This window comes from Rhinichthys klamathensis, unplaced genomic scaffold (assembly GCF_029890125.1).
Source record: "Rhinichthys klamathensis goyatoka isolate OS25496 unplaced genomic scaffold, OSU_Roscu_1.1 h1tg000504l_1, whole genome shotgun sequence".
NCBI classification, from domain to species: Eukaryota; Metazoa; Chordata; class Actinopteri; order Cypriniformes; family Leuciscidae; genus Rhinichthys; species Rhinichthys klamathensis.
In genome coordinates this window covers 235,001-258,596 of record NW_026606985.1, presented here as the reverse complement: position 1 = coordinate 258,596, position 23,596 = coordinate 235,001, and the positions used below count along the sequence as shown (strand labels likewise).

Below are 23,596 nucleotides of genomic sequence, written 5' to 3'. Positions count from 1 at the left end.
TATACACAAGCATAATTTGTTTCTTCTGTGGATAAAATGTCTTCCGTACAATATACACTATAGGTGTAAAAGAAAGACAGACACACATACCTCAGGTGCATTAGGAGGATAGCAGCATTTTATTAGTCTTTCACCGTTAAGAAAATATATTATGTTACGTTTCCCTTCTGAACAAAAACCCAAAAGAGGAAAAATAGATCATCTAGCAGTGAAACACACAGATCAATGTATTAATACTGTAAACTCATATTCCACGGACCGGTGAGTATAGTTAGGGCTCCCGTTAGAGGGTTAGCGTTGTTGGCCGAGGGTCAAAGGTCACTATAGAGCGGGATGATATGAACACCGTTAGGGTTAGCAGTGAGACGAGCAGGTTTAGCACTGATCGATGTGAGGAAACTCCTGGTAGATCTGCTGCACGATGAGTCGGTCCATCTGTCCGCTGGCTCCCGGACCCTTCCCACAATCCTCCTCTCCCAGGATCCTCTGCAGCGCCGCGCGCAGGTCCGTCAGCCGGTGCCGGTGCTCCAGGTAATCAGTGGAGCGCATGATGTTGAGCATCAGAGACAGATACTCCATCCGCATCTGAGGAGAGAGACACGCGTCACATGAGTCTCGCAGCGCAGGTCACATGACGCTCTCGCAGCGCAGGTCACATGACTTACTCGGTCTCCAGGCGACAGGTCTGAGATCTGCCTCACTGCGACGTCGATCATCACCATCAGGTCCGAGCGGTAGAAGATGTCTGACGTGTCACGGCTGGAAAACACGTCCTGCAGGAACTTCAGCACAGCGTGAGGCGCTGGAGGAGAGTGTGTGAACACACAGACTGGGTCCTCTGCGCACACACACACACACACACACACACACACACACATACACTTAGATGAACATGTAAACGTGCTGAGCTTTCCTCTCAATAACAAAACTGTGAGTGTGTGTGAGAGAGTGTGTGTGTGTGTGTGTGTGAGAGAGAGTGTGTGTGTGTGTGTCTCTCTCACCTCCTCTGTTGAGCAGTAATGAGAGTTTCTCTGTGAGAATCTTCACGTTGCGTCTCTTGATCAGCGCCTGCATCACCATGTTAGTCTCCGGCACTGCAGGGGGCAGCAAACACAAATACATAACAATAACGATAACTGTAACAATAGCTATGCCGATAACGATAACTACACCAATAACGATAACTATGATAACGATAACAAGAACTATAATAAACAGAACAACATTGTAAGTTGTGTGGATGGTAAAGTAGTTATCTTTATAGTTATCGCAAACAGCTATGGTTATAACTATAGTTATTGATATAGTTATCATAGTTCTAGGTATAGTTATCGTTATAGATATTGTTACAGTTCTAGGTGTTGTTTGAGTTGTTTGTGTTGTTTTGCGTTTTTTTGTGTTGTGTAGTGTAGTGTGTGTTGTGTTGTGTAGCGTGTTGTGTAGTGTGTTGTGTAGCGTGTTGTGTAGTGTTGTGTAGCGTGTTGTGTAGTGTTGTGTAGTGTAGCGTGTTGTGTAGTGTAGCGTGTGTTGTGTAGCGTGTTGTGTAGTGTGTTGTGTAGCGTGTTGTGTAGTGTAGCGTGTTGTGTAGTGTTGTGTAGTGTAGCGTGTTGTGTAGTGTTGTGTACCGCTCAGGTGGAGGTTGAAGGCCAGGAGCAGGTTGATGAAGAGATGTGTGTGTGTTGTGTAGTGTGTTGTGTAGTGTAGTGTGTGTTGTGTAGTGTGTGTTGTGTAGCGTGTTGTGTAGTGTAGTGTGTGTTGTGTAGCGTGTTGTGTAGTGTGTTGTGTAGCGTGTTGTGTAGTGTAGCGTGTTGTGTAGTGTTGTGTAGTGTAGCGTGTTGTGTAGTGTTGTGTAGTGTAGTGTACCGCTCAGGTGGAGGTTGAAGGCCAGGAGCAGGTTGATGAAGAGATGTGTGTGTGTTGTGTAGTGTGTTGTGTAGTGTAGTGTGTGTTGTGTAGTGTGTGTTGTGTAGCGTGTTGTGTAGTGTAGTGTGTGTAGTGTTGTGTAGTGTGTGTTGTGTAGTGTGTGTTGTGTAGCGTGTTGTGTAGTGTAGTGTGTGTAGTGTAGTGTTTTTTGGGGGGGGGGGGGGGGGGGGGGGGGGGTCATATATTTTTGTCATTATTTTGAGAATGCAAGACACACACACTCGGCTATCTTCATAATTCTAGTTTTGACCTCTAAAGGTTTTTTAATTTGACACAAATACAAAATTTAACTTGCACTGCAATGCAACAGTGAAAGTCCAAAGTTTCAATCCTGCTCAACACAATTTCTTTATTCATGATTGATATTGTAATCCTTATAATCTGTGCTGGTCAATTAGTCTAATTAAGAAACCCCTAGATAACAGTAAAAACAAAAAAACAAAAAAAAAAACGGTGTGTAGCCTACATGTTATTTATTTTAAATTGGCTACTTAATTTGTTATTCCAATCAGTGGCGTAACTATCGGTAAGCAGGGAACGCGGTTGCTTACGGGCCCGGACCAATCAGGGGCCCGCTTGACTGGAAGATATTGATTGACAGCCGGGGCCCCCTATCGCATATTACTACTTTTAGTTTGATCGCATTTTACTTTATCACGATTTTGTTTTAAATAAATAATGACAACAACATATTTTACAGATCATTAAATACATGTGTGAAACGAACAATCATGGATTTTGGTGTAATTTGTTTTGAGCTGGGACTGGGGAATCCCCGGGTCGGCTGTTTAACGTTACACGCGCGCGCCACTTCATGCGTTTGCTCAGATCGGATAGCTACTGATTTATCAAAACGATTCCATTTCCAGCTGGTCACATAAATGTGTTTTTGCAAAACAGATATAAATCCGATCTTCAATTTCCGCGCTATATGCAGATTTAATAGAGTTCACGTCACCGAAAGCAACAGATAAGCTGCATTTTATTGATCATCAGCTAAAATGTCTAATCGTAGACCGCAATTAGAGAGAGCGGCAACAGTACCGGCAGGCCCGGATTGGCCATCTGGCAATTCTGGCACATGCCAGAAGGGCCGGTGTGATTTTCTATTGTTTTGGGCCGAGCTGACCACGTTGCTGCACCTTTATCGCAAAAAAGTTTTTACGCTCGCATGAGGAGGTTTTTCAGGCAATTCGAAAAAGGAATATTTCGCAAAACTGCAATGGAAACAGTTTTTGCGCATTTACAGTCACCTGAAGACACGGTGTGTTTGGGGTCCGTGATATACGCAAATAATAGGCTAATAAATATCATCATTATTATAACAGTTATTAGGCTACATATTTAGAAGACGCTTTTATCCAAAAAAAGGAACAAAGCAATTCGTCAAATGTCATTCATAATGGTTAGACAATAATAATACAGGGCTAAGATTATCACAAATAAACACAAGATTTTGACGCATATCCAAGTGTTTGCTGAGCGCGCATGGCACGGAGGCGCGGCCGCGAACACTTGCTTTTTCCTATCAACAGTAGAAACAACTTAAAATAGGCCTACTCTATAATTTCTGGTCATACAGAAAATAATAATACATTATTCGCCACTATGATTTTATTTGTGTAAACTCACAATAACAAGAAAACGTTGTGCTTTTGTAAAATAAAATAAAACAATCATGCGCGCTTTCATGATCTCCGTGAACTGGAGCGCGAGAACTGAAACAAAGTATAGCCTAGGCTAAAGCTTGAAGTGTCCACTTTAAAACGAACAAATTCGAATCGAAAGCTAATACATTCTGATGATGTAATCCTTATGAAAGGTGTATTTCTCTCTAAAGGTGCATTCGCGCGGCGCGCCTCAGCGGAGATGGAGATATGTTTTTAGCCGACACTGATTTAGAAAACAATAGTTTATTAATAAACAATTAAAATGCCTCGTTATTTTTTCAGACAGATTTATTATCATTAGCCTATAACTCACCTAAATCACCTTGTGGTTCCAGAGACATAAATATGGCTCTTCTCATTCAGCACTGCGGGAAAAATATAATTTCCAGGTTCTAATTTGCCCTTAGAAAACCATTAAAATCTACATTTTGTTCGTATTAAGTTGTGAATATTTTAAATGTTTAATAAAGGGGCAAAAAGTCAAAGAAACATCTGAAATTTAGTCGATATATTATTATTTTTGCACAGCATTTGTGTACAGTTCAAATTAAAAAAAAAATTGCTGGTTAACTTTGCATTTTAAATAAAAAAATCACCGTTCATTTTTCGTTTTGCAATACGGGTTAAAAAAGGAAAAACGAATGGACACAAATGTACACTGACCGTTTGGACAGAGTTCTTTATTAAATTCATAAAATAAACAATAATTAGGCTTCAGGAATACTGGATTCTAAACCTCAAAGAAATGCCACAATCAAGACCTCGGGGCAGAAATGAGAGAGAAACACCCAGAAACTCCTTAGCAGTATGCGTCTTTCCCTGCCATTAATGCTTGGATAACACACCACGTCTCATTCCATTAATAATAATAATAATGTCTAGTGTGGTGGTGGCTGATAGACCCGTTGCCATGATGTTTAAATGACTTATCGCGAGAGAAAAAAAGGACGTTGTACCGCATAACATCAGTTAATGGAAACGCCGTCATTTCGCAATAGTTTTTTATCGACATTTAGAAAAAATCGCAAAAGTTTTGCGCAAATCTGTAATGGAAACGCGCCTAAATTGCTGCCTTGTATGGTGTGTCTCAGTGGGAAAAATGTTCAGATTCAGGGGACGTTTTTTAACGTCATCAATTAGTTGGGCCGGTGAAAACCACAAATGCCAGGGCCGAATTTTGGTCCCAGTCCGGCTCTGAGTACCGGTAAGATCATTTCGTTTCTTTACTTTTAATGAAGATGATTGTGTGTTAAGCGAGCGTCTGCGACTTACTTTCACTTTGATTTGCGATAGTTTGTGCGTTGGCTTGATGAAGAGATGCTCATCTGCGGTGATGCGTGTTGTTGCAGAAGCGTCGTCATATCTGACTATGACATATAGCCTATAACACGCTCTCACACGTTTATTTTTTTTAGCATTTTTAGAGGAGTAAAATTGACATATGTGGTTTCAACAACCAGATGCATTTACACTTGTCCAGTGTCGTCTGGAATGCGGCCCAGACCTCCTCCTGAAGTGGTTCGAGCGACCGGATTCAAATCCGTCTCGAATGCGTTTCGAAGGGAATTTACACCTGGTCTTTTCACGATCGGATAGCTATACGATCACAGAAAAAGCATGAAGTGGCCAGGTGTACACAGTTCCTTGCGTATTGCTTGCAAAAGCCTACTCGTGGACATTGCGTCATCACGTGTTGTAGTAGGGGCCCGCCTTGATAATCCTGCATAAGGGCCCGGTGTTGGCTCGTTACGCCACTGATTCCAATATACAAATATGATATTAAATCCCACAGGGAAAAGGGCTTATATTTGTGACGTGCTGTTTTTGCATTTGAACATTAGGCTACAAACAGGACACGCATTAGCTGAACAAACTTTAGCCAATCCAAACATATTTATAGAAAACAGTTAACATTGAATAGACAGGAGTCCTGTCACATGACCAATAATAAGTGTTCGAATAAGAGAATCCGACATGAGGGCTGTTAACAGTAAAGCGTCCGTCATTTAACGAATTTTAAAAACACGAATGGAAAAAGCTTTGACATTTTGACAAAAAAAAAACACAAGCAAGAACTTTGCCTGTCAATTTTTATTGTATAAATATCTTCTCTCTCTGTGTGCGCGAGTCTGTGTTTGTGAGAGAGCTCGCGCAGCACTGCTACATGATATCATACAACGGTCATTTTTAATCCATAAATTCGCCAACTAACTCGGTAGTTTTCATTCAAAATAAATATGTAACATAATTCGGTACTTTAGTTAACATAATACATAACGACACGTAACACATGCGATACGTTTCTCAACACTGATAATGAAAAAATAAACGCCTGTTTCTCCGGATTCAGTCATCCACACATCACAGCACTTTCAGAATCACTAAGACATAGCGATTTCAATTTTATTTAGATTTATTGTTCAACATTACTTGAGCTTTTTAATAATTTGCATGGCTAAATGTCTTTCTCTTATCTGAGTTACCATGAATGAATTACGGAGTATTTTTTTTTAAATAATCCATGCGATCACTCTCGTCCCGTTTGATAACCAATCCATTTTAAAATGAACTCAAATACAAAATTTCAACTTTCCACATCCACCCCAGCCCGTTTACCTTCAGGAGTCAGAAGTACCGTGACTGTAGGCCGACTGTCCTCGCTTAAATCAGTCAGACCGCGGGCGCGTGCGAGTGGAGCGTGGATCGAGCGGGATTTTTTATTGGTGTCAATTTTCAGTCTCTTTTTAATTATAGGATTTACGCATCTGTCAATCATCTCCGCTTGCAATGCGGGGAATGAACCCAGCGCTATGATTGGTCGAACTCTTCTTCTTTTGCTGTTGCTTGATTTGAGGACTGCGCGTGCACAGAGGCGTCACCAGGTTTTTGCGTAGTTTACAGTGACAAATCGTACCAGCGTACTTTGAGGTCAAAATGCGTACATATTGGCAGGTATGAGGTTGAAGGCCAGGAGCAGGTTGATGAAGAGATGTGTGTGTGTTGTGTAGTGTGTTGTGTAGTGTTGTGTAGTGTAGTGTGTGTTGTGTAGTGTAGTGTAGTGTAGTGTTGTGTTGTGTAGTGTAGTGTACCGCTCAGGTGGAGGTTGAAGGCCAGGAGCAGGTTGATGAAGAGATGTGTGTGTGTTGTGTAGTGTTGTGTAGTGTAGTGTAGTGTTGTGTAGTGTAGTGTAGTGTAGTGTAGTGTACCGCTCAGGTGGAGGTTGAAGGCCAGGAGCAGGTTGATGAAGAGATGTGTGTGTGTTGTGTAGTGTGTTGTGTAGTGTTGTGTAGTGTAGTGTGTGTTGTGTAGTGTAGTGTAGTGTAGTGTTGTGTTGTGTAGTGTAGTGTACCGCTCAGGTGGAGGTTGAAGGCCAGGAGCAGGTTGATGAAGAGATGTGTGTGTGTTGTGTAGTGTGTTGTTGTGTAGTGTAGTGTTGTGTACCGCTCAGGTGGAGGTTGAAGGCCAGGAGCAGGTTGATGAAGAGATGTGTGTGTGTTGTGTAGTGTTGTGTAGTGTGTGTTGTGTAGTGTGTGTTGTGTAGTGTTGTGTAGTGTAGTGTAGTGTAGTGTTGTGTTGTGTAGTGTTGTGTAGTGTTGTGTACCGCTCAGGTGGAGGTTGAAGGCCAGGAGCAGGTTGATGAAGAGATGTGTGTGTGTTGTGTAGTGTTGTGTTGTGTACCGCTCAGGTCAAGGGCGCAGATGGCACTGGGGACGGGGGGGACATGACCCCCCCAGATTTATAGTGACCCGATCCGTCCCCCCCTCACTATCCCTACAAAAGGTGACAAAAATCGGTAAAACAGAGGATTAACCAATGTTTTCGCTATATGTACATTAGCCAAAGTAGAGTGTCCCGGCCCGCCGCTGCTTCAGAATCGGGTCGGGGCAGACGCAGGCTGATCTACACCGGTCACCATTACTTTGTCCACGTTCTCACTACACACTGTTCTGTTGTCAATAAACACACGATGCCTTCATGCCACCGACGTTTACACACTCTCTCTCTCTGTGTGTGTGCTACGACTCCTCCTGAGTGACGTCGCCAGGGTCCTATGAGGAGCTAGTAGCTGCCTTAATCGTGCCTGTAGGAGCGGACCGGTAACCATAGTGATCATATACCATCTATGACTGAGCTGAGTCGGTGATTTTCTGAACTGAACAAAATCGACTGTATAAATGCCACATAAAGGCAATGAAGAGACAGAAAACAATCACCTCGTTTTTTCAAAAAACAAACAATGTAAGTATCCTATGCCTGTTGACTTTCCCAGATGTGGCAGATTAGATTTGTTAAGGGGAATAGCTAGTCTGACAATAAGGCTTTCGCACTTAGCAAAATGTGGAGACCATAACTATGCATTTAGGTGAGTGGACAGAGACAAATAATGAATGAACACAAAAAGAATGGTTGGATAAATCAAACAATTTATCGTCGTCAGGAAATAATGTTTTATCTTATCATTTAACCCATGGTACTGTATAAATTGATGAGGTATGTTCACTGTCGTGTAAACCACTATAAGTAAATTTGTGTGGTGCAAGGTTTATGCAAACAACAAATAAAGGCCTACATAAACTTTTGACATCCTCTTATAGCAGGAAATCATGTTTTTTTTATTGTACGGAGCAACGGAGGATATAGATTCTTAAATTGTGGGCTATGAAAAACATTTCTTAATATGTCATACATCATTTGAAAGATATTTCTAATCTATAAATTGCAATAAAATTGTAATTAACACTTACATTTTTTTTTTTTTAGTTATTCTTAGATATTTTTGAAATATTAGTTTTAGCCATTAATTCTCAGGAATATGTTGTATTTCACATTGATATTCACATTCTATAGAGGTATAGAGGGTTAACTGAAATGATAAGATTCAAACTGTTGTCCTCCTGGCCTCAGGCGATGTCTGATGACAGTAAGGCAGGCCCTAGTCAGTCAAGTGAGGATCTGCAGGAGGGCAGCCACAGTAGAAAATATGTTGTTGTTATTTTATTTTTATTTTTTGCACATAGGTTCTTTGCTTTTTTGTTCATAATGATAGACTTTGTATGCTGAGATAAGCAAATGTTTAAATAAAACATACTTTGCTGAATACATGAAGATTTGGTGGGTGATTGGCATACTATCAGGCCTTTGTTTACCTTTGTTCATTGTTGTTTATCCATGATTTCAAACAAGAATCCCCCAATGGCTTTTTAGTGCAAATCATTAGCCCAAATTACATAAAGAAACTACTTGAGCACTAGTTAAAGCCAAAATTACGCAAAATAACGAATTGAGTTTAAATCATTTGGTGACAGCTTGGTCCCCCCCAGTTAAAAAATCCTATCTGCGCCACTGGCTCAGGTGGAGGTTGAAGAAGAGATGTGTGTGTGTTGTGTAGTGTTGTGTACCGCTCAGGTGGAGGTTGAAGGCCGGGAGCAGGTTGATGAAGAGATGTGTGTGTGTTGTGTAGTGTGTTGTGTAGTGTTGTGTACCGCTCAGGTGGAGGTTGAAGGCCAGGAGCAGGTTGATGAAGAGATGTGTGTTGTGTAGTGTTGTGTAGTGTTGTGTACCGCTCAGGTGGAGGTTGAAGGCCGGGAGCAGGTTGATGAAGAGATGTGTGTGTGTTGTGTAGTGTGTTGTGTAGTGTTGTGTACCGCTCAGGTGGAGGTTGAAGGCCAGGAGCAGGTTGATGAAGAGATGTGTGTGTGTTGTGTAGTGTTGTGTACCGCTCAGGTGGAGGTTGAAGGCCAGGAGCAGGTTGATGAAGAGATGTGTGTGTGTTGTGTAGTGTTGTGTACCGCTCAGGTGGAGGTTGAAGGCCAGGAGCAGGTTGATGAAGAGATGTGTGTGTGTTGTGTAGTGTAGTGTTGTGTACCGCTCAGGTGGAGGTTGAAGGCCGGGAGCAGGTTGATGAAGAGATGTGTGTGTGTTGTGTAGTGTTGTGTACCGCTCAGGTGGAGGTTGAAGGCCAGGAGCAGGTTGATGAAGAGATGTGTGTGTGTTGTGTAGTATTGTGTACCGCTCAGGTGGAGGTTGAAGGCCAGGAGCAGGTTGATGAAGAGATGTGTGTGTGTTGTGTAGTGTTGTGTACCGCTCAGGTGGAGGTTGAAGGCCAGGAGCAGGTTGATGAAGAGATGTGTGTGTGTTGTGTAGTGTTGTGTACCGCTCAGGTGGAGGTTGAAGGCCAGGAGCAGGTTGATGAAGAGATGTGTGTGTGTTGTGTAGTGTAGTGTTGTGTACCGCTCAGGTGGAGGTTGAAGGCCGGGAGCAGGTTGATGAAGAGATGTGTGTGTGTTGTGTAGTGTTGTGTACCGCTCAGGTGGAGGTTGAAGGCCGGGAGCAGGTTGATGAAGAGATGTGTGTGTGTTGTGTAGTGTTGTGTTGTGTAGTGTTGTGTAGTGTAGTGTTGTGTAGTGTTGTGTAGTGTTGTGTAGTGTAGTGTTGTGTAGTGTTGTGTAGTGTTGTGTAGTGTTGTGTAGTGTTGTGTAGTGTTGTGTACCGCTCAGGTGGAGGTTGAAGGCCGGGAGCAGGTTGATGAAGAGATGTGTGTGTGTTGTGTAGTGTTGTGTACCGCTCAGGTGGAGGTTGAAGGCCAGGAGCAGGTTGATGAAGAGATGTGTGTGTGTTGTGTAGTGTTGTGTACCGCTCAGGTGGAGGTTGAAGGCCGGGAGCAGGTTGATGAAGAGATGTGTGTGTGTAGTGTAGTGTTGTGTTGTGTAGTGTAGTGTTGTGTAGTGTTGTGTAGTGTTGTGTAGTGTAGTGTTGTGTAGTGTTGTGTAGTGTTGTGTAGTGTTGTGTAGTGTTGTGTAGTGTTGTGTACCGCTCAGGTGGAGGTTGAAGGCCAGGAGCAGGTTGATGAAGAGATGTGTGTGTGTTGTGTAGTGTAGTGTTGTGTACCGCTCAGGTGGAGGTTGAAGGCCAGGAGCAGGTTGATGAAGAGATGTGTGTGTGTTGTGTAGTGTAGTGTTGTGTACCGCTCAGGTGGAGGTTGAAGGCCGGGAGCAGGTTGATGAAGAGATGTGTGTGTGTTGTGTAGTGTGTTGTGTAGTGTTGTGTACCGCTCAGGTGGAGGTTGAAGGCCAGGAGCAGGTTGATGAAGAGATGTGTGTGTGTTGTGTAGTGTGTTGTGTAGTGTAGTGTAGTGTGTGTTGTGTAGTGTAGTGTAGTGTAGTGTAGTGTTGTGTAGTGTAGTGTTGTGTAGTGTAGTGTAGTGTAGTGTAGTGTGTGTTGTGTAGTGTTGTGTAGTGTAGTGTAGTGTAGTGTAGTGTAGTGTTGTGTACCGCTCAGGTGGAGGTTGAAGGCCAGGAGCAGGTTGATGAAGAGATGTGTGTGTGTTGTGTAGTGTTGTGTACCGCTCAGGTGGAGGTTGAAGGCCAGGAGCAGGTTGATGAAGAGATGTGTGTGTGTTGTGTAGTGTAGTGTTGTGTACCGCTCAGGTGGAGGTTGAAGGCCGGGAGCAGGTTGATGAAGAGATGTGTGTGTGTTGTGTAGTGTTGTGTACCGCTCAGGTGGAGGTTGAAGGCCGGGAGCAGGTTGATGAAGAGATGTGTGTGTGTTGTGTAGTGTTGTGTACCGCTCAGGTGGAGGTTGAAGGCCGGGAGCAGGTTGATGAAGAGATGTGTGTGTGTAGTGTAGTGTTGTGTAGTGTAGTGTTGTGTAGTGTAGTGTTGTGTAGTGTTGTGTAGTGTTGTGTAGTGTAGTGTTGTGTAGTGTTGTGTACCGCTCAGGTGGAGGTTGAAGGCCAGGAGCAGGTTGATGAAGAGATGTGTGTGTGTTGTGTAGTGTAGTGTTGTGTACCGCTCAGGTGGAGGTTGAAGGCCAGGAGCAGGTTGATGAAGAGATGTGTGTGTGTTGTGTAGTGTAGTGTTGTGTACCGCTCAGGTGGAGGTTGAAGGCCGGGAGCAGGTTGATGAAGAGATGTGTGTGTGTTGTGTAGTGTGTTGTGTAGTGTTGTGTACCGCTCAGGTGGAGGTTGAAGGCCAGGAGCAGGTTGATGAAGAGATGTGTGTGTGTTGTGTAGTGTTGTGTACCGCTCAGGTGGAGGTTGAAGGCCGGGAGCAGGTTGATGAAGAGATGTGTGTGTGTTGTGTAGTGTTGTGTACCGCTCAGGTGGAGGTTGAAGGCCGGGAGCAGGTTGATGAAGAGATGTGTGTGTGTTGTGTAGTGTTGTGTACCGCTCAGGTGGAGGTTGAAGGCCAGGAGCAGGTTGATGAAGAGATGTGTGTGTGTTGTGTAGTGTTGTGTAGTGAAGTGTTGTGTACCGCTCAGGTGGAGGTTGAAGGCCGGGAGCAGGTTGATGAAGAGATGTGTGTGTGTTGTGTAGTGTGTTGTGTAGTGTTGTGTACCGCTCAGGTGGAGGTTGAAGGCCAGGAGCAGGTTGATGAAGAGATGTGTGTGTGTTGTGTAGTATTGTGTACCGCTCAGGTGGAGGTTGAAGGCCAGGAGCAGGTTGATGAAGAGATGTGTGTGTGTTGTGTAGTATTGTGTACCGCTCAGGTGGAGGTTGAAGGCCAGGAGCAGGTTGATGAAGAGATGTGTGTGTGTAGTGTAGTGTTGTGTACCGCTCAGGTGGAGGTTGAAGGCCAGGAGCAGGTTGATGAAGAGTTGTGTAGTGTTGTGTAGTGTTGTGTACCGCTCAGGTGGAGGTTGAAGGCCAGGAGCAGGTTGATGAAGAGATGTGTGTGTGTAGTGTAGTGTTGTGTACCGCTCAGGTGGAGGTTGAAGGCCAGGAGCAGGTTGATGAAGAGATCTGGCAGCTGCTCTGTGGCGTCGGAAGGCAAACCATCCTCGATCACATCCAGCAGGAACTGCAGGAACGCGGCGTTCAGATGCTCTGAGACAGAGAGACAGACTCCGTCACACACACTCACACACACACACACACACACACACACACACACACACACACACACACACACACACACACACACACACACACACACACACACACACACACACACACAGCGCCAGCGTCTCTTACCGTAGTGGTGCAGCGGGATCTGCTCGCCCGTGGAGAACACCATGGCCATCAGCAGTGCACCGTAGCACATCTTCTCATGCTCTGCACACACAACACACACATCAGCTGACGAGCAGAGACACGTCATTACTGTAACTGTAGCTGCGTGTGTGTGTGTGTGTGTGTGGACTGACCGTGTGTGTGTGTCTGCAGGTCTCTCGCCAGCTCCATGGTCAGCACAGAGTTGAGGAGTGTGGAGATCAGCGCGGGGTCTAAACCACACATGGCTCCAAACACCTTCAGCAGCAGCAGGCGCAGCGACACGCGGTTCTCCTGAACGACCACACGCGTCAGTGACCCTCACGCAGCTCTCGACACGAGAACCACGACAACTACAACAGTAACTATAACTACAACTGTAGCGATAACTACAACACTAACTATAACAATAACCTTAACTACAACTGTAGCGATAACTACAACACTAACTATAACAATAACCTTAACTACAACTGTAGCGATAACTACAACACTAACTATAACAATAACCTTAACTACAACTGTAGCGATAACTACAACACTAACTATAACAATAACCTTAACTACAACTGTAGCGATAACTACAACACTAACTGTAACAATAACCTTAACTACAACTGTAGCGATAACTACAACACTAACTGTAACAATAACCTTAACTACAACTGTAGCGATAACTACAGCACTAACTATAACTACAACTGTAGCGATAACTACAACACTAACTGTAACAATAACCTTAACTACAACTGTAGCGATAACTACAGCACTAACTATAACTACAACTGTAGCGATAACTACAACACTAACTGTAACAATAACCTTAACTACAACTGTAGCGATAACTACAGCACTAACTGTAACAATAACCTTAACTACAACTGTAGCGATAACTACAGCACTAACTATAACTACAACTGTAGCGATAACTACAACAATAACCTTAACTACAACTGTAGCGATAACTACAACACTAACTATAACAATAACCTTAACTACAACTGTAGCTATAACTACAACACTAACTGTAACAATAACCTTAACTACAACTGTAGCGATAACTACAACACTAACTGTAACAATAACCTTAACTACAACTGTAGCGATAACTACAACACTAACTGTAACAATAACCTTAACTACAACTGTAGCGATAACTACAACACTAACTGTAACAATAACCTTAACTACAACTGTAGCGATAACTACAACACTAACTATAACAATAACCTTAACTACAACTGTAGCGATAACTACAACACTAACTGTAACAATAACCTTAACTACAACTGTAGCGATAACTACAACACTAACTGTAACAATAACCTTAACTACAACTGTAGCGATAACTACAACACTAACTATAACTACAACTGTAGCGATAACTACAACAATAACCTTAACTACAACTGTAGCGATAACTACAGCACTAACTGTAACAATAACCTTAACTACAACTGTAGCGATAACTACAGCACTAACTATAACTACAACTGTAGCGATAACTACAACAATAACCTTAACTACAACTGTAGCGATAACTACAACACTAAATATAACAATAACCTTAACTACAACTGTAGCGATAACTACAGCACTAACTGTAACAATAACCTTAACTACAACTGTAGCGATAACTACAACACTAACTATAACAATAACCTTAACTACAACTGTAGCGATAACTACAACACTAACTATAACAATAACCTTAACTACAACTGTAGCGACAACTACAACACTAACCTTAACTACAACTGTAGCGATAACTACAACACTAACCTTAACTACAACTGTAGCGATAACTACAACACTAACTGTAACAATAACCTTAACTACAACTGTAGCGATAACTACAACACTAACTATAACAATAACCTTAACTACAACTGTAGCGACAACTACAACACTAACTGTAACAATAACCTTAACTACAACTGTAGCGACAACTACAACACTAACTGTAACAATAACCTTAACTACAACTGTAGCGATAACTACAACACTAACTATAACAATAACCTTAACTACAACTGTAGCGATAACTACAACACTAACTATAACAATAACCTTAACTACAACTGTAGCGATAACTACAACACTAACTATAACAATAACCTTAACTACAACTGTAGCGATAACTACAACACTAACTGTAACAATAACCTTAACTACAACTGTAGCGATAACTACAGCACTAACTATAACTACAACTGTAGCGATAACTACAACACTAACTGTAACAATAACCTTAACTACAACTGTAGCGATAACTACAGCACTAACTATAACTACAACTGTAGCGATAACTACAACACTAACTGTAACAATAACCTTAACTACAACTGTAGCGATAACTACAGCACTAACTGTAACAATAACCTTAACTACAACTGTAGCGATAACTACAGCACTAACTATAACTACAACTGTAGCGATAACTACAACAATAACCTTAACTACAACTGTAGCGATAACTACAACACTAAATATAACAATAACCTTAACTACAACTGTAGCGATAACTACAACACTAACTGTAACTATAACCTTAACTACAACTGTAGCGATAACTACAACACTAACTATAACAATAACCTTAACTACAACTGTAGCGATAACTACAACACTAACTATAACAATAACCTTAACTACAACTGTAGCGACAACTACAACACTAACCTTAACTACAACTGTAGCGATAACTACAACACTAACCTTAACTACAACTGTAGCGATAACTACAACACTAACTGTAACAATAACCTTAACTACAACTGTAGCGATAACTACAACACTAACTATAACAATAACCTTAACTACAACTGTAGCGACAACTACAACACTAACTGTAACAATAACCTTAACTACAACTGTAGCGACAACTACAACACTAACTGTAACAATAACCTTAACTACAACTGTAGCGACAACTACAACACTAACTGTAACAATAACCTTAACTACAACTGTAGCGATAACTACAACACTAACCTTAACTACAACTGTAGCGATAACTACAACACTAACTGTAACAATAACCTTAACTACAACTGTAGCGATAACTACAACACTAACCTTAACTACAACTGTAGCGATAACTACAACACTAACCTTAACTACAACTGTAGCGATAACTACAACACTAACTGTAACAATAACCTTAACTACAACTGTAGCGACAACTACAACACTAACTGTAACAATAACCTTAACTACAACTGTAGCGACAACTACAACACTAACTGTAACAATAACCTTAACTACAACTGTAGCGATAACTACAACACTAACCTTAACTACAACTGTAGCGATAACTACAACACTAACTGTAACAATAACCTTAACTACAACTGTAGCGATAACTACAACACTAACTGTAACAATAACCTTAACTACAACTGTAGCGATAACTACAACACTAACTATAACAATAACCTTAACTACAACTGTAGCGACAACTACAACACTAACTGTAACAATAACCTTAACTACAACTGTAGCGATAACTACAACACTAACTATAACAATAACCTTAACTACAACTGTAGCGATAACTACAACACTAACTGTAACAATAACCTTAACTACAACTGTAGCGATAACTACAACACTAACTATAACAATAACCTTAACTACAACTGTAGCGATAACTACAGCACTAACTATAACAATAACCTTAACTACAACTGTAGCGACAACTACAACACTAACTATAACAATAACCTTAACTACAACTGTAGCGATAACTACAACACTAACTGTAACAATAACCTTAACTACAACTGTAGCGATAACTACAGCACTAACTGTAACAATAACCTTAACTACAACTGTAGCGATAACTACAACACTAACTGTAACAATAACCTTAACTACAACTGTAGCGACAACTACAACACTAACTGTAACAATAACCTTAACTACAACTGTAGCGATAACTACAACACTAACTATAACAATAACCTTAACTACAACTGTAGCGATAACTACAACACTAACTGTAACAATAACCTTAACTACAACTGTAGCGATAACTACAACACTAACTATAACAATAACCTTAACTACAACTGTAGCGACAACTACAACACTAACTATAACAATAACCTTAACTACAACTGTAGCGATAACTACAACAATAACCTTAACTACAACTGTAGCGATAACTACAACACTAACTGTAACAATAACCTTAACTACAACTGTAGCGATAACTACAACACTAACTGTAACAATAACCTTAACTACAACTGTAGCGATAACTACAACACTAACTATAACAATAACCTTAACTACAACTGTAGCGACAACTACAACACTAACTATAACAATAACCTTAACTACAACTGTAGCGACAACTACAACACTAACTGTAACAATAACCTTAACTACAACTGTAGCGATAACTACAACACTAACTGTAACAATAACCTTAACTACAACTGTAGCGACAACTACAACACTAACTGTAACAATAACCTTAACTACAACTGTAGCGATAACTACAACACTAACTGTAACAATAACCTTAACTACAACTGTAGCGATAACTACAACACTAACTATAACAATAACCTTAACTACAACTGTAGCTATAACTACAACACTAACTGTAACAATAACCTTAACTACAACTGTAGCGATAACTACAACACTAACTGTAACAATAACCTTAACTACAACTGTAGCGATAACTACAACACTAACTGTAACAATAACCTTAACTACAACTGTAGCGATAACTACAACACTAACTGTAACAATAACCTTAACTACAACTGTAGCGATAACTACAACACTAACTATAACAATAACCTTAACTACAACTGTAGCGATAACTACAACACTAACTGTAACAATAACCTTAACTACAACTGTAGCGATAACTACAGCACTAACTGTAACAATAACCTTAACTACAACTGTAGCGATAACTACAGCACTAACTATAACTACAACTGTAGCGATAACTACAACAATAACCTTAACTACAACTGTAGCGATAACTACAACACTAAATATAACAATAACCTTAACTACAACTGTAGCGATAACTACAACACTAACTGTAACAATAACCTTAACTACAACTGTAGCGATAACTACAACACTAACTATAACAATAACCTTAACTACAACTGTAGCGATAACTACAACACTAACTATAACAATAACCTTAACTACAACTGTAGCGACAACTACAACACTAACTATAACAATAACCTTAACTACAACTGTAGCGATAACTACAACACTAACTATAACTACAACTGTAGCGATAACTACAACACTAACTATAACTACAACTGTAGCGATAACTACAACACTAACTATAACAATAACCTTAACTACAACTGTAGCGATAACTACAACACTAACCTTAACTACAACTGTAGCGACAACTACAACACTAACTGTAACAATAACCTTAACTACAACTATAGCGATAACTACAGCACTAACTATAACTACAACTGTAGCGATAACTACAACACTAACTATAACAATAACCTTAACTACAACTGTAGCGATAACTACAACACTAACCTTAACTACAACTGTAGCGATAACTACAACACTAACTATAACTACAACTGTAGCGATAACTACAACAATAACCTTAACTACAACTGTAGCGACAACTACAACACTAACTATAACAATAACCTTAACTACAACTGTAGCGATAACTACAACACTAACTATAACAATAACCTTAACTACAACTGTAGCGATAACTACAACACTAACTATAACAATAACCTTAACTACAACTGTAGCGATAACTATAACAATAACCTTAACTACAACTGTAGCGATAACTACAACACTAACTATAACAATAACCTTAACTACAACTGTAGCGACAACTACAACACTAACTATAACAATAACCTTAACTACAACTGTAGCGATAACTACAACACTAACTGTAACAATAACCTTAACTACAACTGTAGCGATAACTACAACACTAACTGTAACAATAACCTTAACTACAACTGTAGCGACAACTACAACACTAACTGTAACAATAACCTTAACTACAACTGTAGCGATAACTACAACACTAACTATAACAATAACCTTAACTACAACTGTAGCGATAACTACAACACTAACTATAACAATAACCTTAACTACAACTGTAGCGATAACTACAACACTAACTATAACAATAACCTTAACTACAACTGTAGCGACAACTACAACACTAACTGTAACAATAACCTTAACTACAACTGTAGCGATAACTACAACACTAACTATAACAATAACCTTAACTACAACTGTAGCGATAACTACAACACTAACTATAACAATAACCTTAACTACAACTGTAGCGATAACTACAACACTAACTATAACAATAACCAGGGGTCTCATTTATAAAACTGTGCGTAGGATCCTTACTAAAAGTGTACGTGCGCCCGAAAGCCAAAAATGGCGTACGCTAAAAAATATTCAGACTTATAAAACCGTTCGTACGCCAGAACCTGCGCAAAATTCACTTTATAAATCCTAGTCAGCGGAAGAATGTGCGCACATGCGTCTCCTCCCCGAAATAACCATATATGGAGCTCACAACGCCTAGTTTTACTATGCATATCCACATCTGCATATCATTTGCATATGATTATTCATCCACGTGATACCATGTTTAACGATACAAGATATTAGGAAAATATGAAAAAGTGCTGTCACATTAGGCTACATTAATAAAAATCATAAGCCTATCCTTGCCTTGTTTTTGAATAAATAAATCAAATAGTGTAAAATACATTTCTGAGAAACTTTCTCAATCTCACTGGCCAAATAGTATTTTTAATTTATTATATTTTTAATGGAAACAGATAGATCTTTTGCATTATTTGCACGAAACTATTTTCTCAGACAATCTGCTATTATCATGATAAGCAATTATGTATGTAAAACATTAAAACACAGAATGCCAGAGGAAAAGTGTTCAAAAGCATTGCATCCACAACAAATATTTCTATTTATTGAATATAAAAAATGTTGTAACTTCTCAGTAATGATTTCATGTAGTTTAAGTGTTTAACTCCATTAATGGGAATGGCATATTTAATCTAAATGTTTATATCAAAAGTAAAAGATAGTTTAAATCATTATTTTATTTATTTAAAGTGTCATTGTGAACATGCACTCTATTTATGATTATGACTCATAATAAAGATTTACGGTTTTACTTCATCTGCCGTTAGATAGGCTATATATGCGTCAGTTTCACTAAACGGCCCAACGCGCTCGCTGGCGCGGACATTTAAGAAGGGATGGATATTTGCTTCAAGTGATAGGCTTGGTGAGTGAAATTATATGTGTATTATCTTTCTGTATATGTATCATTTTCTTTAGATTTTCTGTCTAAAAGTGACCAAAAAGACATTTAACTCCAACTCACCATCTGTGTCGCCAATTCCCTTTGTCTCCAGAATGTGCGTACGCACGGCTCAAAGTTTGCTTAAAGGTGCGCACATTCTCCCGTCAAGTTTGTTTTTTATAGATCACAACCTTTGCGTGGAAACTGGCGTACGTACGTTTCCAGCCCCGTTTTGTGCGTACGCACACTTTATAAATGAGACCCCAGATCCGGAACGACAACTACAACACTAACTATAACAATAACCGGAACTACAACTGTAGCGATAACTATAACACTAACTATACCTATAACAATAACTGTAATGATAACTATACCTATAACGATAACAGTAACAATAACTGTAACGATAACTATAATGATAACTATACCTATAACGGTAACAATAACTGTAACGATAACTATAATGATAACTATACCTATAACAATGTAACAATAACTGTAACAATAACTACACCTATAACGATAACATTAATGATAATGCTATCTGTAACGATAACTAAAACAATAACTATACCTATAACAATTACTGTAACAATAAATGTAACAATAACTATACCTATAACAAAAACTGTAATGATAACTGTAACAGTAACTATATCTATTACAATAACTATAACTGTAACGAGAACTATAACAACAACTATAACGATAATTGTAACGATAACTATCCCTATAACGATAAGTACAACAATAACTGTAACTATAACGATAACTATCCCTATAACGATAATTGTAACGATAACTGTAACTATAACTATCCCTATAACTGTAACGATAACTATAACAACAACTACACTTATAACGATAATTATACCTATTACAATAACTATATCTATAACGATATCTATAACATTATATTTATCAGCGTTATAGGTATAGTTATCATTATAGATATCGTTACAGTTATAGGTATCGTGTGAATGGGCCTTAATTATCTCCCATGATGCATCAGCAGGGGACTCACCATCTGATAGTACGACACCAGCGACAGAACCGCCTCGAACTCGTTCACACGACACATCTTCTTACACACCTCAGGATCTGCGTCAGTCTGAAAGAAACGCAGAATTATGATATGAATATAAAATATCCATTCTGCAAACCGCTTGTGCTCTGAAGCGTCGAGGTTTATGATATTAAAGATTAATGCGTGTCACCAGTATCTGCAGTAACTCCTCCAGGTAACACGCGATGAGCGCGTGATCTTCGTACAGCGCCCAGCTGCGCTGCTGAGAGTCGTCACGGTGACGCGCCAGATCCCCGAAGATCACCTGCAGCCGCTGCTCGTCGTGACACACCTGTCCTAGCGGGAGCGCCGACCGCTGATCCTGAGGAGACACCAGCACAGGTGTGGGGGAGGAGCTACCGGCCTTACTCTCCACCAATGACAGCAGCTCCTGCTTACTTACTTTCCTATAACGATAACTATTACAATAGCTGTACGATAACCATACTTATAACGATAACTATACGTATAACAATAACTATACCTATAACGATGTAACGATACCTATAACGATATTTATACCTATAGCAGTAACTATGACAATAACTATTACGATAACATTAACTATAATGTTAATAATATACATGGTAATATAGTATCGCAAACAGTTATTGTCATAGTTATGGGTGTGTTATAGTTATCAGAGTTATAGGTATAGTTATCGTTATAGTTATTGTTACAGTTCAAGGTGTAGTTATCTTTAGAGCTATCGTTATAGAGTTATAGTTATCGTTTGAATTATTGGTATAATTATTGGTATAGTTATCGTTATAGTTATCGTTTGAATTATTGGTATAATTATTGGTATAGTTATCGTTATAGTTATCGTTTGAATTATTGGTATAGTTATTGGTATAGTTATCGTTATAGTTATCGTTAGAATTATCGGTATCGTTATAGATGAGTCCAGGGCTGAGCTATTGAGCTACTAACCTTACTCTCCACCAATGACAGCAGCACCTGCTCCAGGTGAGAAGCCGCTGTCGGCAGGGCGCTCTGCAGGTGTCCCACGACCACGCCCACGGCAACCCGCGACAGCTCGTAACTAAGGTTGGTGTTTTTGCGCACCAGTTCAATCAGCTCCGCTCCGATCGTCGTGGGAACGGCTGAGGACCGGGTGGGGCTACCGAGGGGGCTGAGAGACACAGAGGGCGGGGCCTGTGGCCACTCCACGTCTGATTGGCGTTCGGCAGCAGGCTGTGGACTGATTGGCTGAGGCGCCGGCCTCTTTTCGGAAGGGGGCGGAGCCTGTGTGCTGATCAGTTGAGGTGCTGGGCTGATTTTCGAAGACTCTTCCTGTGGGGATCGGTCAGGCAGAGGAGGGGGCGGAGCCTTGCCTCGTTTTGGCACAGGGGGCGGAGTGCTGCTGATGCTGGGAAGACTGACATCTGAGGACACGCCCGAGTGGGAGGAGCCAGAGTCTAAGGAGGCGGAGCTGATAGATAGAGAGGGTCCAGCAGGAGGTACAGAGCTGGGGGCGGGGCTTGTTGAGGAAACGCTCGTTGGCACTTCCGGGTCTGTAGATAGAGAGAGAGAGAGAGAGAGAGAGAGAGAGAGGTTCAGTCAGTCAGGTGTGTGCAGCATAACGTAAAATACGAGTTGTTCTCTGACACCCACCGATGTGTCGTAACTCCCGGTGTTTCTCCGGAGGAGGTGGAGTAACGGGCACCGCTCTACGAGGCTGAGGAGGAACCTGCGACAGAAACACAGTATCAGCACACACTTACACACACACACACTCACAGCGCAGGGGCGTCTGCTGTACCCATAGACTGTATAAAATATGTTCGTAGTGTGCGTGACGTCACCCGTCGGTTTCTTAAGAGCATTTTTAAGGCCCAAAGTGGGCGGAGCCGGCCGTCGCCATCTTGGCCGCGCGTCACTCCCGGATAAACGAACATGTGCGGCGAGGCGGATTAGCTGAGGTGACGTGACGCTAACGCTAGCAGACAAACGGCTAGCAGTGACATCAGCGGCTATCCACCTGTCACTCAAGTGGCCACGCCCTTAATTATGCAGAACTTTAAGGCTTAATATCATTTAAACGGATGAGTTATAAAAACATCCCCCCTCACAGTCGTCATGAAGAGCAAAATTAGCGATATAGAGCAAAACCACTTTTAGCTCCAGACTGTAAACATGTGTTTTTCTGCTGTAAAGTTGGGCATTTTAACATGCGGGTCTATGGGACTGAGTCTCTTCTGCAGCCGGCCTCTAGTGGCCAGTGGAGGAACTGCAGGTTAAGGCACTCAGTGTTGGTTCAGGAGAAGGGTTCCGCTCGGCTGTACCTGATACAGTGCAGGGACATCAGTGGTGCGCTCTGACATCGGCTCGCTGGCCCGGCAGCTCTGGGCTCGGCTCAGGCCGTTGGGTGGCTGTGGTGTGCGGCTCAGGGAGACCTCACTGGAGGATGCTGGGAGTTTCGGCTTGTGTTCGCTTGGAGTCGGGCTTCTGCGGGACAGCGTCTCCTTCCTGTGGTGGATCAACTTCCTGCGGAATACAACAGAACATTATATAAAAGACAAATATATCATAAAATATTAAAATATAACAATAAATGGAAAATAACATAAAAATGTTTAACAAAATATAATATAAAA

The 23,596-nt window shown here is 40.9% G+C and overlaps 1 protein-coding gene across 1 annotated transcript in view; it reads right to left on the bottom strand.

Moving 5' to 3' along the window:
• Nucleotides 1-91: 91 nt before the first annotated feature.
• Nucleotides 92-23,596, bottom strand: part of LOC130072706 (NCK-interacting protein with SH3 domain-like) — a 28,090-nt gene continuing 4,585 nt past the window's right edge. Inside the window, exons 3-13 of the mRNA XM_056237926.1 lie at nucleotides 23,285-23,486; nucleotides 22,614-22,689; nucleotides 21,930-22,513; nucleotides 21,148-21,318; nucleotides 20,955-21,041; nucleotides 12,738-12,876; nucleotides 12,565-12,645; nucleotides 12,289-12,417; nucleotides 1,002-1,094; nucleotides 666-838; nucleotides 92-585 (exon numbers count right to left, since the gene is read on the bottom strand). Coding sequence (XP_056093901.1) covers nucleotides 376-585; nucleotides 666-838; nucleotides 1,002-1,094; nucleotides 12,289-12,417; nucleotides 12,565-12,645; nucleotides 12,738-12,876; nucleotides 20,955-21,041; nucleotides 21,148-21,318; nucleotides 21,930-22,513; nucleotides 22,614-22,689; nucleotides 23,285-23,486 — 1,945 coding nt within the window. The 3' untranslated portion in view covers nucleotides 92-375. The remainder of the gene's footprint in view (nucleotides 586-665; nucleotides 839-1,001; nucleotides 1,095-12,288; nucleotides 12,418-12,564; nucleotides 12,646-12,737; nucleotides 12,877-20,954; nucleotides 21,042-21,147; nucleotides 21,319-21,929; nucleotides 22,514-22,613; nucleotides 22,690-23,284; nucleotides 23,487-23,596) is intronic.